This window comes from Pangasianodon hypophthalmus, chromosome 23 (genome assembly GCF_027358585.1).
Source record: "Pangasianodon hypophthalmus isolate fPanHyp1 chromosome 23, fPanHyp1.pri, whole genome shotgun sequence".
NCBI classification, from domain to species: Eukaryota; Metazoa; Chordata; class Actinopteri; order Siluriformes; family Pangasiidae; genus Pangasianodon; species Pangasianodon hypophthalmus.
Genome location: NC_069732.1, coordinates 3722920 through 3740255, shown reverse-complemented (window position 1 = coordinate 3740255; position 17336 = coordinate 3722920). Strand labels below are relative to the sequence as shown.

Genomic DNA, 17336 nt, shown 5'->3' with positions numbered 1-17336 from the left:
TCACAGCATAAATATTTAAATATAATTATAAATATAATTATTACTGCGTTCTTACAGTTTGTATATTTGACTGGTCACTTGATTTGAATGGGTTTAATCCAAACCTTAGACAAATTACTAAGAAATTATACTTAAGAGAAAGATAATGTTTCAAACTCTTACTCAATCACAAGTGTGGTTGCAAGTGAAAGTTTAAAAAAAAAAAAAAACATTGCTACATTTAAAATGTACCCAAATATTAAAAAGTAAATGTTTGTAACTAACGAAATGAAGTTAAATTATTTTAAATTATTTAATAATTAAATAATATTACTTATCTAAACTATTAAATAATTTTTGTCTTGAAGCAACTCCACTGTATTGTCTGAAAACATTCAAGATAAGTTTCAACATTCAGCTAGAATTCGACATGCTACATAGCCAATTGTGTTAGCTACTGGAATGGATGCTAGTCTAACCAAGCATTAGCTAAGAAAACAGGCTAACTTAGATAAATATAGCCAGTTAATGTTAGCAAATTAGCAAGACTTACGTCAGCATGCGTTTCCAAATTAGATGGAGTTTGTTCCCTTTTTAGTGAGGTAAAGGAGGTGAAGCATTTTATACGAGTCTTTGTTTACTTCAGCATACTGAAACCTTTTACTGAGGTAGGGCCAGGGACGCTCATCCTCAAGTTCAACACTGCAGTCTGGTGGCTTAGCCATATCCAGGCACACATGGATAGCTATAGTGCTAACTACATTGTGTAGTTAGGAAGTTTTTTCTTGGAAACGTAATTAAGACTACAAGTATTCAATTTCAATAATACTTCAGTAAAGTAATACAGTGCAATTAGTCAAGTATTTTTCACTTCTGTGGTGCCAAGCACCGAAATTGTACCTAACCGCTTTACATTTCTCATTCTTGTAGCTACACACCCCCATTGGCTTTACTGTAATTACTGAATAATTCATATTAGTTAGAGAATAATACGCATTTAAGATGCATATCTGTATAAAAACCTGGGAAGGGGGTCAATACTTTTACACTTCCTGAAAGACAGCAAAAACACTGACTTGCTTTTGCAACACGTGGTCAAACCCGAAAGTAGGTCGCTGCGAGATGCTCATGTCACTTCACGTTAGTAAACATTGACTTTCCGAAACAAACCCACTGGAAGGTCAAACACACACGAAGAAACGTGTCAAGTTTCTCAGGCTGTTGTCGCTTCTCCACACATTTGTAACATGTCTGCCTAGTTCTCATCTCTCTTTTCTTATCGCTCTCATTACGGTTGTTCTCAAACAGACGTCCAGCTCCACGACGGAACCAGTGGTGACCCTGAACATCCAGAACACCTGCGCTGCAGTGCATTGTGGGAGGTGAATACTGCGGAAGAGTTTCTACAGTGCTGTTTAACAATATTCACATTTTACCTTATTTTTGTGAAAAGTAACGTCATGTAGTGTTTATACCCAGTTTAGAGCTTCCCCTCTCTCACCGCACCTCTACACACCTGAGTTTAACTGCAAAGTGTGCAACCTACAAGTGTGCGCTTCAGGACCTGTCCAGTGCTTTTGAGTCTAATAGTTACAAAATTGATCTTCAGTTACCTTGAAAACAAACAAATAGTCTCGAGTCACTCGAGTTGCAAACGATTGTAATGAAAAAGAGATAATGAGTTGCTAATGGTATTAATGATCAACTTCATTGCTGAAATGTTACTGCACAGGTTAATTTATTGAACACATTTTTGAGTTGACTGAATGTCCTTCAACTTCTGCAACGCCTATTACATTGAACATGAATGTATGAAAATATTCAAGACACTGGGGTATCATGAGACAGTAATAAATTTATTGCAGCTTGTGTGGTGGTTTATTTTTAGCTAAATACTAAAATATTACACATAAAGTAAACCAAATGTACATAATGTACCTCTTACCCTAATTACTCAATCAGCAAAGACATGTTGGTGCCTGAAGTTTGCTTCAGTAGCTAACGTTTGATGGAAGTCTATCACCCAAAATCTTTCCCATTAATCAGTGTTAATTTTGACAATTAATTTGGATTTACTTTTAATCTTTTGTCAAAAATACACCATAGATTTAGTCACATTTTGGTCAGTTGGTTATTGATAGCTTTACTGTAGACTTAGCTTGACGAAAAACTTCAACTAAGTGTAGTCAATAGAAATAAAAGTCCTAGTCTTTTTCCCCCTCAGATTTCCCCATGATATCCTTTTCATGTTTTAAAGTTACCTTCGGGAGCGGGCTGGATTGATCAGCTTTGGGGGCAGGGGTTAAAAAAATTAGACCGCTATACACCTCTACTTCCAAGTGTATAGCTTTTGAAGTTTTGTTCATTTTTATAGATGACAGATAGGCACACTAATTAATGACATTAATGCATATCTTAGCTGATCATAGTGGGGTAAGAAACTGAAATTATTAGAAAAATAATGAGTCATCATGTTCTTTCGTGTGATGCTACAAGACAGTAATTGTCAAGTCATTAGAGTTCTTTCGTGACTATACCGGTGCTTTAACACAGAACTTGTGGCTATTGTGGAGATGAGCTTTAGTTTTGCTATAACAATGAAGGAAATAACAGGAAATCGTGTTTTTATGCATTTTTTCATAAGCCAGTAATAAATGCACCATAAAATATTTTCGGATCAATTTTTCATGTTTTGTATGTGTGAATCCTCTTCTTTAAAACTATATTCTTCTTGTTATATGTGAAATGAAATGAAATACATTCCCAAGAAATCACATTTTTGAAATGACAACTAATAAAGGTGTAAAGATTCATTTCTGAACCTGCATGAATGTCAGCATTTATACAGTTTTCACAAAGTTACTATAAACTTGAAAACTATAAACTATAAACAGTCAAATTATGTAAGATTAAAAAAAAAATCAGAAAAATCAGAAAAGATTTACAGCTACATGACTATATATATATTTTTTTTTTTTTGGAAAAGGGTACTATTTTTTTTTTCCAAGTTCAAAATAACTTTCATGGCAATTTTCCTCCATACTACCCAAAGTGTGCTACTGGCTCTTTATGGACATCAACAAGATCTTTTAATTTCACTTAAAGTGTCACACAATTTTATTATTTTGGAATTGTATTGGTTCAGTGTTTGTTGTTTTGTAAAATGGCTTTAATATCCATTTATAAAAATGGATTTAAATGTTTTTCAGTGCAGGATCTTAATTTACAGTTAAAAACAACCCAACAGATTTGTCCCTGTAAGCCCCACATGGGGAAATACCTGTGCTTCCTGGATTTAAATGAGGCTAAGGCTCAACATTTGTCAATGGGCTAACTAGTACAATTACTCATCAATTTTTATAAAGTACACTTCTCCTGTACACCTGCTAATTGTCCAATCAGCCAATCATACTGCAGCAGTCCAATGCATAAAATAATGCATGTACAGCACAAGAGCTTCAGTTAATGTTCACATCAAACAGAACGGGGAAAAAATGTGATCTCAGTGACTTTAACCGTGGCATGGATGTCAGTGCCAGATGGGCTGGTTTGAGTATTTCAGAAACTGGGGATTTTCTCTCGGGATTTTCACACACAACAGTCTCACGAGTTTACACAGAATGGTGCAAAAAAACAACAACGACAAAAAAAAAAAACATCCAGCAAATGACAGTTCTGTATCTTGTTGATTTGAGAGGTTGATCAGAGGAGAATGACCACATGGGAATGATTCGAGCTGACAGGAACTCTACAGTAACTCAAATAACCACTCTTTACAACCATGGTGAGCAGAAAAGCATCTCAGAATGCACAACACGTCGAACCTTGAGGGAGATGAGCTACAACAGCAGAAGACCACAACATCGGGTTCCACTCCTGTCAGCCAAGCAGAGGCATCATCAAAACTGGACAGGTGAAGATTGGCAATAGGCTGGGCAACGTCTTCTGCATGATTGAACATGACTGGCTGATTGGATAATCGCATGAATGTACAGGTTTACAGGTGTTCCTAATAAAGTGTAAAACACCTGGCTTTTGACTGGGCAAACATTACATTTTCATTACATTTACAGCTGCTTTGTGGGCTGTCTCAGGGGTTTTGTTTGCATCACACATGGAAAAAAACACAGTTATAGCAGGGGTTTAGATGAGTCAGACTGGGTTATGGGTTAAATGATCTTTGTCTTTAGGCTGTGCTAAGGGTTAATATTGATCAATCATTTTTAATTAGCAAGCCATACATCTGGTTGGCGTGTGTGTGTGTGTGTGTGTGTGTGTGTTTGTGGACCAGGGCATGTTGGCAAGTCTTTCCATAGCAGCACCGCTTACATATGAAAAAAAAAACAACAATAGCAACATTGCACTACACACTAAGTAATAAAAAATACACTAATAAAAAGACCTTAACAAAGTGTACAAGATTCAAGATTCAAGATTCAAAGAACTTTATTAATCCCGGGGGGAAATTGCTTTGCCATGTTACAATTGCTCTCAAAAAGAAAGAAAGAAAGAAAGATAGAAGAAAATAAAATAAATATATACGTATTTTATAAATATATATACCTAAATTTGTATTGCACATGAAAAGTCCCTTATTGCACATGAATTGAACATGTACAGTGTACTACACTAAGGGATGTCCTTGACTGTGCTATTAATATCACATGAAACACTGAATTATTAGCCATATATTTTGTATTTATTACATCTTCATGTCTTATTTCAGCACAGAAACAGTAGAAGGTGTGCACTTGTGACATTTTGCCCCATCAGTGGGTAGGTCACACTGGATGTTTCAAAACAAATCAAGAAATATCATTGTAAATATTGATTTTTACATTTTGTTTATTACAAATTCAATATCACAATATTTAAACTTAATTAAAGAATGAATGGGGCAAGAGGTAGAAGGGGTTAGTTGGCATTTTGTGTGTGTGCGTGTGTGTGTGTGTGTATGTGTGTGTGTGTGGTGGTGGCGCAGATAAATAAGACACAATTTTATTTTTTACAGAAAATATGACGTGCCATATATAGGTCAAAAATAAGAAAGTTGTGCTGAATTCAAAAAGAGTGACTTTAATGAGAACAGGAAATTGACCTCAGAACATGAAATCACACAAAAAAACACCCTTGTGTGTGAACCCACATCACAACTTACTCCACTCTCACTTTGTAAATATTACATTAGCTCTGATATCCTGACGACTACTGCATTTCAGGGTGTGTGTGTGTGTGTGTGTGTGTGTGTGTACAATGGATTAATAGATTAGCATTAGAGCAGAAGGTCCAGAAGATGGCGACCTCAATGCTCTGTGCAATCAAGCCACTGTTGTCATACAGTGCATAAGTTTGTGCACCCTTGCTTCAACATGCTAACACCAGCAAGACATTAATGCAAATTAGGTTTTACAGATGTTCCCTTTATTAGTACAGATAACAAAAATGTATGCTAACAAATGTATGTTAAGATATTAATCGTGAACAAATCAAAACCATACTTTGATAAAAATGATTTTGCTTTTTGTTTTAGATTTTAGTGAATCTCTCGCCAGGGCTTTTATTTTTTTTTAAATTCTCATTATTTCCACTCTTTGGTCGTTATCTTTGTGTCTGTATTTCCAACTTTTTTACATAATGGTTTTCACTGTTACTAACATTTTCCCTAAACACTCTGCTATCTTTTTCTTCCCTTCATCAGCTCTAATAAAGGTCAATATGTTTTGGTTTATCTCATATTTAGCCGTTAGACACCTCAGTGAAGTATCTAAAGCATGTCAACAGGGATGAAAACTTTGCAGCATGCTTATAAAGAGGACTGGTTATAAAAGAGGACTGAGATGCAATCGCTGTGATATTTAGACAGTATGTTGTAAAAGATTTTTAATAAGAAAACACCAGTAAATTATCATCGAATTATGTTTTGTAGATAGCTTGTAAAATAGAGGTACTTTTTTCAGTTCTTGATCCAGAAACCAAAAGGGATGCTAGCTTTGCACTTACCTGTCACTGATTTTTTTCTCTCTTTTGAAAAGTTTCATCTGTAATGCAGTTTAGTTTCAAGATTTTTTTGTTAGATGTTACTCAAATTTTACATATTTTAGTTTCACTTTCAATTTTTGTCATTTTAAGTGTGGTGACAGATTGAAAGGTCAAAACAAAGCAAGACATTATGCCTTATAACAAAACAAGACATCATGCCTTAAGGGGGTCTTTGTGTGTGTGCAGTGACTGCTGCTACTGTCGCTTGTGGGTGCGAACGATCTCCTGTTTAAATTCTGACATAAAATGGTAGTATTCTGTATGTAGTAGAGGTGTAACACAGTACCCATATCTGTATTCATATCTGTTTAGTGCATCAACTATCTGTCTTTGTATCTGTGCTTGGATTTAAACCTGAAGTAGGTGTGGCTTTTTTTATTATTATTATTGTTAAATATGAACCCTAGGAAATGGCAGCAGTGTCAGCATGGTGTGTTCACTGGCTCTGACAGTTCCTCAACCTCAGCTACATCACTCCAGTTCATAACTGGTCTTACCTAGAGATGTGCACAGGATTTTTTTTAATGCACACCACTGTTTTCAAACCAAATACCCTGTGACCCTTTCTGGCAAGCTTTCTTAAAAAAACAAATGACAAAAAAAATTAATAGTGCACCTACTATTCATATCTGTATTTGTATCAGTTTAGACCACATTATTTGATTGCATCTGTAATATGTAGTATATAAGTCTACTGTATATTTTATAGACATCGCTGTGTTACTTTTGTTTTAAAACGTAACCTCAGTTAGACAGTTAACTCCATAATTATTGGCACCCCTCATGAAAATAAACAACATATAGGGACACTGTTTAGTTTCATTTTAACACAATTATTTCAGTGTTTCTCTGTGCCTGAATTAGTTGTTGTGCGTGTATGTTGCTGCATTTCTCGTACACTTGGTAACGTTAAAGAAAAGATGACTGGATATTGTGCAAGCTCAGTGTGGAAGCTTATTTAATGAACATTTTAAGGATCTTATGACCTCGTGGCATAGAATTTTATTAGACAGACCGGTGTATGCGCTTGGTTTTGAGACTTGCCGAAGTGATTACATTATTATACGTTTTCATTATTATGTGCACATTTTATAATCTCCAGTTACTGACTGTAGCACATCTGTTGCTCTGCACAAAGTATTGGCCCCGCTCTACCCCATCCATCCATCAGTGGAAAAGAACCACCATGAAACCACCACTGAGCAGATATTATTTGGCTGTTATTTGGTGTTTTCTGTACATCAGTGTTTACTGTAAACGTACTGCTGTGTAGAATTACCGACAACTTTACTAGAGATGCCTACCTTGTTGGTCCACCTTGTAGGTGTACTGTTAGAGACGAAAAAAATCCATGTACGGTATATGTTAGCTAAGTTGTGCTGGTGACCTTTTCTCAGTTTAGCAGCAACACTGAGATGAATTGAGGTCAGTTTTCATCCAGGCCTTGTGTGTGTGTGTGTGTGTGTGTTTGCGTGTGTGTGAGTGCATGCACTTATGTTTCCTTCATCACACCTTTGAAACAATTTCCTCATACTGTACATATTGCAAAATGAAAATAGAAACCAAAACCTTGACTTTTTTCAAAACTGGATATTACTTTTTTATTACCTGAATTGGGCCTTTTTTGTATTTACACCTATTTTGTTGCAACCGTCCACCCACCTTAATGTGATAGCACGTATACTCTGTGTGTGTCTCTCAGCGTATATGTATGTGTGTGTGTGTGTGTGTGTGTGTGTGTGTTTAAGTGCGTACCACAGTGGGAGTTATCTGCGACGCTGCCTCCTCAGCCATTGCTCAGCAACTTATCTTGTGTAGAGGATCTTCTGTCACCTGTGCTTCAGTGTTTTGGCCTTTAGGACTACAAGAACATGGCTGATGGTTGTGTTTCGTACCCCTCAGTGTTTGTGGTGGACAGCGGTACCAAGTTACCACCAGCGCTGCCCCCCAAACCAGGACAAACACGAATCCAGAACCGGAGGAACCGTCAGATCCAGAACATAGTCTTGGTGCTGGTGTGTCTGGCTTTGGTTGGCCTATTAGTGGAGGGCTATTTCATCTATCAACTCCACAGGAATAACAAAACCCCTGAGTCTGTAAGTGAAAATGCTGGCATGCTGTCCATCACTTCTGTTCTTTCTTTCTTGTGTCTTATCATTTCTGCTAAACTTCCTCTCACCTTAAATAGCACCCTATTTTTTTTTTATCTTGGCTTTCTGCTTTGCAGCACAGTTTTTTTTTTAATCTATGGTGTGGTTTTGAATTGTGAAGCACTTTCCTTATTACACACAGACCTGAAACATATTACTCATGAAAGCTGGATTAAATAACTGTAGGTTTTACTTGTGTAATGAGTGAGCATCTGAAGCTGGCATGTGTGATATTTATTCCTAACTTACTGTATTCCTCTTCCTGTGCCATGCTGACTGCTCTACCAGCTCCTGTGCTGTTATTTTATATTTTATTTTTTGTATTTTTGTTTATACATGAGTGTCGGTTACTGAGGGAAGTGAATCTAATTGCATTTTAATTGTTATTTAATTATTTTAATTGGTTTGATTATTTCATTAATAGATTATAGTCAGGATTCCCATGTTTATACAACACTATTTGTGAATAGAAAGATGACAGAAAAATTAACTAGCATATTAAAAAGCTGTTCAAGATGTATAATTCAACTTCTAAATATTCTTGAGCTTGCATTATGATCATTTTATTAAGGGTTTAAATATTTTAAGGGTTAACTTTTTTGGCTGATTAAAACTACATCACTCCCCTAACACAGTGGGCCTCTGATTTTCAGAGTAATCATGTCATATTATTAATCAGAATCACAGATCAATATCATTAACCTACCACGATGAATGGTTAAAAAAAGTCCGTTCAATCTGACTCCTCCTCTTCCTTGAAGCCCCCACACATGCGAGATGTAGCTTCCTGTAAAACACATTGCACGAGTGACCTAGAGCAGCTGAAACTCGTCTGTGCTGTGGGCTTTTTTTTCTTTTTTCTTTTTTTTTGGTTTTGAGACAGGGGTCAGAAAACCTGAAAATTTCTGCACATAGACACATACACACATTTGTAGATGCAGTAAGAGTTACACATCATTCCTGCTATATACAGTATATAAGCAAGATCGATTGGAATGCTCTGAGAAAAGTACCCATTTCCCCAAAGTATTCAATGCTGTACTCCACTGCTCCGAATACTTATAGATGTTGTATATCTATACTGCACTCTGGGACTTTAAGTCCAGCATGTGCACAAACATCACTACTTCTATGCTGGATTTCACAATAATATAATGTTGAATATCAAAGGCAAAATGGGGCGTTAGAAAAGAAGCTCTTGCTCGTTTTTTGGGGGGGAGATCTAACAGCAAAACCTGAGTGTTATCACTTAAGTTTGAGATTTTTATATTTTTTTTTTCTCCTATGAAATGCCATTATAGTGGCGCTAGCAATAACACAACCCCCCTAAACCCCCCAACTCACAAATTACCACAGAATATTTTTTCAATACACATGTTTTTAATGTGTTCCAGGGTGAATACAGTTATTTCACACCTCTGGAAGTAACTATGCTGTATTATTTACATTTACATTTATGGCATTTGGCAGACACCTTTATTCAGAGCAACTTACAATTATCTCATTTACACAACTGAGCAGTTGAGGGATAAGGGCCTTGCTCAAGGGCCCAGCAGTGGCAGCTTGGCGGTCCTGGGATTCGAACTCTCAACCTTCCGAACCTGTTCTGCTTCTTAAATATGACAATTACTTTTTTCAGAGAGTAATCAGGAAACATGTGTGAATAGACTATAAATGTGAGGAAGCCCGTGCTACTTAAACTGACACAGATAATTCGCGTTTGTATTCTGAATTACGTACCATGGTTACTTGTAACCCATTATAACCCTGTATACAAGACCGTGTGCATGACTATGCAAACAAATGTGTATATTTTATAGAGACCACATTGCATGTTTGCATTCTTTCCTTTCCTTGTTAAGGCCTGCTTGCTGGTAACTTGATGGTGGGCTGGTCCACCTGCTGTGGTTATTGTGCAGCCGTGTTCATTTTATGCACGTGCATCTTCCAATACTGAATATTGTTTTCTTCTGTTTGATGATTACACATTTGACATTATTTAAAGTGGGTCTGCACCACATTCCACAAATTTGCACACTTAATGCCATTTTTATGCATAACATTTGTGTACCAGTCTGTCTAAATATGCAGAAACCATATCAGATATGATCTAAACCATGACATTTCTCTCTTTTTCAGAAATCTGATAACCCACAGACTGAAGCACAACAAGGTAGAGAACGCATCTGGCCACTGTCAGAGTTTTTGCTATTTTTAAAAAAAATTATAAATACTATTTAAAGATGGTGTCAAAACCAAAAAACACCACATACATCAATAGTATTAGTGAAACTAGTGAAACAGGAATCCAATGACCACATGGAATACAGCCTACAACTGCAGCAATAATAGCAGGAATTTTCAAAGACACGATATAAACAAACAGAGTTAAACACAGAAGAAGACACTGGGTAGACAAACTTAAGTTGACCAGAATCATCTTAAAAAAAAAAAAAAAAATTCTTAATTACTCATTACTTAGAGTGGAAACAAACTGCAACCTACAGGTCCAAGCGCTGCCTGGAAATGCTGACCTTGCATGCAGTGTAAAGGTGGTTGCACACATTCTGCGTAATTGTCGAACAGACACGCGCTGGTCAGGGTGTGTCATTTCAGTATGTCGATTTTAAATGCTTGATTTCTGCGAAAAATTTATTTTGTATTTGTATCAAAAATAAAGAGCTTTAAATAAAAAGGTAAATATAGGGCCGTATTCAGAGTTGCTAATATCAATATTTGCGCAGGGAAATTTACATATTCGGAACTTTCTTATTCAGAGAGCAGGCACTCAATTTAATTGGCTATTTTCAATTGTCAAATTAAATAATAGAATGTAAATTTGATGTGCTCTTACGTAAAGAATTCATGTGGTTTAAAGGATAAGCTAACTGAGCATTCATCTGCTACACTTAATGCTCATTAAGTGTAAGTGCTCATAATTTTATCTATAAATAATTCGCTCCTTGAGATAAGCAGTTTCCCAGATTAAGATTTTTTAAATGTAATGCCTCAAACTCTGAAGAGTTTTAAGTCGAGAGTTATGTCTGAGGTAATGTGTGTAGTTTTAGTACTAAATCCTCACTGTGCAAGCTTAACTCAACTCTGAATACGGCCCATAAAGACTACAAAAATAATGATGTGACTAGCAACTGATGATTTAACAAACCAAATTGTGGCTTATTTATTTATTTATTTTACTGAAATGGCTGTGAGTATTTTGTATTACAGTGAGTAGATTTTAATGGCCATTCCCATTGGTGTAACTGGGTTTCAGGAGGTCCAGATGAGGAGAAACCCATCACCAAGAAACCAAAGCTGCCTACAATCCAGCATCCATCAAAGCCTCTTGCACATCTGACAGGTGAGCATGAGCTTCTCTACATCACGTCACTTTGTCCATAATTCTCGCTGTCTGCATTTCATCTCATAGAATGTTTTTAAATAAATTTTTTGTTGTTTTGAAGCTGGTGATAAAAAACCTAAAAAGGATGGAATCATGGAATGGAAGGAAAATGGAGACTCCATCCTTTATGAGCTCAAGTACAGAGATGGAAAACTGATCGTTCAGAAGGAGGGCTACTACTACGTGTACTCTAAGCTTAGCTACAGTGCAGAAGGCCCTCCTTTCATTCAGATGGTGAAAAAGAACACAACGCGTTATCTGGGTAATTCTATCACGCTCCTTACATACTATAGACACAATTCAAACTCAAACAAAGGCAGCATGAGGAACAGCTTCCTGGGCGGGGTCTTCCATCTGTACAAGGAAGATGCTGTTTTTGTTCATGTGAACAACGGCTCTTTGATTCGTCTGCATTATTCAGCTGATAACATTTTCGGCATGTTTATGCTGTAGACAGAATTTAGCTCTGTATTTATAACCATAGGCGCCAGCTTTGTGGGTGCTCTGGAGCTTGAGAACCCCCAATGTTTAGGATTTAAATATCCCATATTTAGACATTTCAGTTAAAAATATACACCACACTTTGGTAAAGACAACACCTGTTAGAGTATAATGGTAATAGTGGTATTTTAGTGATATTATCTCTTGTAGTGTCCATTTTAGACAAAATTTCAGTCTTCAATATTGCCTGTTCAAACCATCAATGATGCGACACAACAAAGCGACATTTATTTTTTGTGACCGGTGGCCATTTAAAGGCTCAGTCCCAAACTGTGCACTCCCGCACTATATAGTGTGGTAAAACCGCCCGCATGGTATCCATTTTGAAAGTGGGTCTGACGACCCCCAGGGCCCATGACGTATAGCCAGAGGGTCCACGACTGTTTTAAAAATGTATTGTTTGACTGGTCGCTTAAACTGAATTGGTTTAACCCATACCTCAACTTAAAAGCAAGTAAGACTATAAATAATTTACTTGGGGTTAATGTGGTCTGTTCAGGAATAAAAAGCACTCTGGCTCTAATAAATAGCCAGAATATTACTGTATGTATTTGAATAGTTGGATTAGGTTTGGAAAAAAATCAGCACCGGCTCTCTGGCTCCAAAACGTTTGAGAAACCGTGTCCTAAGGAAACAGGTAATTTCTGGCAGTGTACAATTTTGACATTGTATTTGTTGCTCTGGTATGTGGCTTGGGATGCAGACAATAACAGAAGGGGGAAACATTTTCCATGTTTTTTGGTGCCATATATTTCTTATTTCCGGCTCCTGAATCAATGAGTGAGACTCGCTGTACTGCTAGAGCTGTTGATTACCCAAACAGAACAGTGTAGATAAGTTCTGTCATTAGAAACATATTTTTCTGTCAAAGTAGAAGGGCAAACCTTGAGCAATGTAATTTTACACAACGTTAATCAACATTCCAAAAACTTCTCCAACTGAAAAGCTCCAATAAAACCTACAAAATTCTCCACTTTTAATTTTTTTTTTATTTACTACAAGTTGCCAAACTTGGAAGCATACCAGACCTGTAGGACACTCAGTTTCTGCATCAGATTATTCCTCAGCAGTACAAACAATCCATACACACCTTGCAAAAAGGTCTTGAGTTCATCCAACAATCTCTAAAATGTTGCTTGTATTATGTTCTCTGTCATTTTAACTACATGTACGGCCTACACAGAGGATGATTAAGAGCGCAAATCCATCATTCAGCAAGTACTCAGTGATTGGTGGAATACAGTTAGATTGATTGGCTGAAAATGTGGTACAGTAGTATCTGTACAGTAGGGCCTGGATGTTTAAACCTCTTGACACATGTAGGTAGTGTGCTAGTTTTGAAAATAGTTAAAAATCATCAAATAGTGCTTTTTCAAAAAAATAGCTAAAATAACTCCATATTGCAAAACCGCAGTGACTATAAAAAAAAGCCACTAAATGTTAAGACAAATTTGCCAAATTAGCAACACTGGCTGGAATATCACTGTCATGAACTGTATGATGTCACGCACTTGTAGGCAATTATGAGCACCCACAATGAAATCATACATTGGCGTCTATGATTATAACATCATTCTGACTCAGTTAAAAAACATTGGTATTGAACTTCAACCAACCAACCAACCAACACAGTTTATGGTAATTTATTTTTTTTTTTTTCAAATCAGAGGTGCAATAAATGAAATTATAATACTTAGCTAGAAACTGCTACACAGCTGGCTTGTTTGTAGTCAAGCCGATAATCACATGATCACATCACTGGTAAAATTACCACCAAAAGCTGACAGTTGTACATAGTTGCTTTGTACCATTTTTTAAACACCAGATATCAAAAAATGTAATGAATATTTTGTCAACGTTTACCTGAAATATTGTGGTTTGAATGTATACAGTTTTGAGCATACAACATTCTGCACAGCCCTTTCACAACTCAGGCATTTGGACTAACTTCATTATTTTATTTATTTCTCATGAGGGCATCATTTAATTATTACAATAACATACCATGTCTCAGTGGAAAACTATTTAAAAACTTTTCATACAGTAATGTAAAGTTTATTAATTAATATAAAGGTATTTAGCTTTTGCATCAAGACAAAGGCAGAAATATAGAGAGACTCATACTGAGGACTATAAAGATTCTAATGAAATACAACTATTACAATTACAACTTTTCACAAAAACATTTTAACATTGGTTCAATGTAAAATTTGCATAAATCTTTTTAAACTCAATTGATTCTTTCGCTACTGGACATGATTAAAGGTCAAAGAGGTTTTTTTTTTTGCACAATATTAGTTATTTTTATAATTTATTCTTATTTTATCTTTGCTATCAGTCTTTTTTATAGTTTATGTAGTGAAAGGCTTTTATATCGTACATATAATTTTTTTTATAATAATTTGAATGTATTTGAATGAATAATATAATGCCTCTGAAAAAAATCTGCGTTGCAAACTTTGAATTTGATATTTAATTCTTTTTGTAATCTTTTCATGTTAAAAATAAATATTTCAAACAATTTAAAACTGTGTCTGCCTTTAAACAGCATGTATAATTTTTTGTTTTAGTTTAAAGGACATGATATACCTGAACCCATCCATACATTATTCAAGCATTGTTTCTGTATACGAGATACAAAACTGTGATTGGCCACTTCCATTCGGCCCACAGGCGCAAGTGACTCACTCACTGCCTGACACTCCGGATGTGTAAGTCTAAACTTTTACTTCCTTGAACATGTGTGCATGTTGTTAAGTCTGTTTTCCACCATTCTTGACCTGCAGTTTGCAGTGGCATGCGTTTGAAACAGTGCATCATGCATCTCAGTTAAACATATCAGATTGTTTTCCCCTCTAGCTTTTATCTCAGGTTTACAGAGTAAACTTTTTGGTCTGGCTTGGGTTTCTTTTCATCTGTGTCTTGTTATAAGAAGTGGTGGCTTTGAGCTCGCCCACGCTGCAGGCCCAACCTGCTCTTAGCTGAGTTGCGGGGCTCTTGGGTAATGTGGAGAGGAAATGGGGGGGTGGGGGAAGAGGTCTGCAACAGGTACATTAGAATGATTCTTTCGCTGACTCAGATCTCACAGGAAAACCTATCTCAGACACCCCTTTGGAAGGTTCCAGCCGATAAACCACATACAGACCATTTAGAGAACGGGGAATGGGATACGACATGAATATGTGTCTACCACTAATGGAGAGAATTTCACAAAAAGATATGAAAAAAAATGCCATGGGTCATGATTATGTGGTTGAATTTTTTTTTTTTGGAATAAGAAAGGCCCAGGGCGGCAAAAATAGATGCATTGAAAGTAATGTAAAAGTAACATGCAAGTAAAAGTAAAGCGAATAATAATAAAAAAAAAAATAGTTAAAAGCTATAGTGCTAAAGTAAAAAAACAAACAAACAAACAAACAAACAAACTCTGCTTCACCACTCTTTACGTTTACATGGATTATGGAGAAGACCACCAGCAGATGATCTTAAAACATAGTATGAAAATATAACATTTCAGCATTTTAAAAAAAAAATAAAAATACACACCAAGACACAGAATGAAAAGTGAAAACTGAAGTAAGAAAACGTAACTGCATCATGTCAGCACACAGAGAGACTGCATAGTGCTGTGGTATTAGTCATATATGTGCCTGTCTACTGTACATAGGACTTGTGCTTCATTCTCACTGCTCTGCTGTGGTATGGAGTGAAACCAAAAGCAGTGACACATTCTCACTTTGCTGTGTATTTAGCTGGATTTTCCCTGTCTGTGCTTTCTGAATCACACAAAGTCTTTCTGTCTGAACTGATATTGCAGAGGAAAATTGTGTGCCTTTAAACAGAAAAAAAAAAAAAACTTTAAAGGCCTCTGCTGATTCAAATTGTAAAAAAAAATGAAACGAAGAAAAAGAAACATAACTTTTGTTGTTGTTAAGTGTTGGTTCATGTATATAGTGGCAGTAAAATTTAGTAGCATTTTGTTTCGTTAATGGTTAACGTTGCTAATGGTTGTATCGGTTTCATCCAAAGCAAGTGTTTTGCAATGTCACTAGGTAAGTTAGTGACATCTCATCTTTGAGAAAGGAACTTCTTCAGACAAAGCAAACAGCGCCCTCGGGTGCTCAAAAGTGCAAACTGTGAGCTTATGAAAAAGGGGAGAATAGGATATACAATGTCATAAACTGTTTTAATGTAATTTGTAATTGCTAATTTTGGTTCCATATTACAGTAGCGTTCACCAAAATATATTACTAATTTTACAAATTTTTTACTAATAATGGCAAAACCTGATGTGTTCTGTCATTTTACCAAATTTTAACTGACAAAAACAAACAAACAAACAATTATTATTATTATTATTATTAGAAATTAGCATTGGTGCTTGTAAACAATATATTAACAGAAAGAAGTGCAATCAAAAAGTTTTATCATGCAAGAATATTATTATTATTATTATTATTATTATTATTATTATTATAATAGTATATAAGTTTATAAGTCAAATTTGGTGAAGGGCATTAATGTCGGTACTGGGACTGCTCGACGACAAGGTAGGATAAGCATCTCATGTAATATGACAGCTGAGTTTTATTCCATTTAAAGTTGTGTAGTAATGATATATGACAGCATTTCACCCGACATCAGTAACTTCTGCATCACTGGAAAGTCTTCAGGGCAGAGGACTCTGTGCTTTCCATTTTCTCAAGTTTTTTTTTTTTTTATTCAAGAGAGGGAAAAGAAGAAGTTTATGAGGAAACGACTTCATAGCTGCTATAATATAAATGATAACAGGAACCATCTGTCTTTTCTGGGCATTCCACACCATTAAATGTAACTATAAACAGCTAAAAAGTATGATGTGTTGTTCTTTAATTAAATGAAACATTGTAATCATTGCAATCATGGCAAATTGCTGTGGTATAAGAGTAACACATGCAGTTATCGGAAATTAATCAACTGTGAGATGGTTAAGCATCACACCACCCCATCACTGATTATTTTCCCATAACAGCACATCCCAAAGTGTTTGTGTATAGCTGTTTTCATATTAAACATGAGCATTTTACCTCACTACCTGATCTTTAATAGGGCTGAATTAAGTTGAAATTAATTTTAAACTAAAATGTAGGCTAAAGTCAAGGTTTTGTTACCTTGGTATTACCTGTTAAGGGTGGAGCTTCATGCTGGCAGCCATTTTGAAAACCAGCTGCTTACCTGCAGTGGTGTATCATAACGAAGCAGAAATATTTTGGGACTATTCCTAC

The 17336-nt window shown here is 35.8% G+C and overlaps 2 protein-coding genes across 5 annotated transcripts in view; both read left to right on the top strand.

The window, feature by feature from the left end:
- The window catches only part of dnm2a (dynamin 2a), a 54155-nt gene extending 52307 nt beyond the window's left edge, over positions 1 to 1848 (top strand). For all 4 annotated transcript variants that reach the window (XM_053228265.1, XM_053228260.1, XM_053228261.1 and 1 more), the window contains one exon: positions 1288 to 1848. Coding sequence is in view for 1 of the 4 variants with exons in the window: in XM_053228260.1 (XP_053084235.1) it covers positions 1288 to 1318 (31 nt within the window). In the remaining 3 variants the exon portion in view is untranslated. The remainder of the gene's footprint in view (positions 1 to 1287) is intronic.
- A 5710-nt stretch (positions 1849 to 7558) lies between these two features.
- Positions 7559 to 14502, top strand: tnfsf14 (TNF superfamily member 14). Its single transcript, XM_026945974.3, has 4 exons — positions 7559 to 8114; positions 10308 to 10341; positions 11443 to 11529; positions 11633 to 14502. Exons 1-4 carry the CDS (start codon positions 7890 to 7892, stop codon positions 12022 to 12024), a joined length of 738 nt encoding a protein of 245 aa, XP_026801775.1. The 5' UTR covers positions 7559 to 7889; the 3' UTR covers positions 12025 to 14502.
- The last annotated feature ends 2834 nt before the right edge of the window (positions 14503 to 17336 follow it).

Bases quoted from the DNA above. Each gene is read 5' to 3' on its own strand.
- tnfsf14 (XM_026945974.3), top strand. From the start codon at position 7,890: ATGGCTGATGGTTGTGTTTCGTACCCCTCAGTGTTTGTGGTGGACAGC. The intron at 8,115-10,307 runs GTAAGTGAAAAT...TCTCTTTTTCAG, and splicing joins ATAACAAAACCCCTGAGTCT to AAATCTGATAACCCACAGAC. The intron at 11,530-11,632 runs GTGAGCATGAGC...GTTGTTTTGAAG, and splicing joins GCCTCTTGCACATCTGACAG to CTGGTGATAAAAAACCTAAA.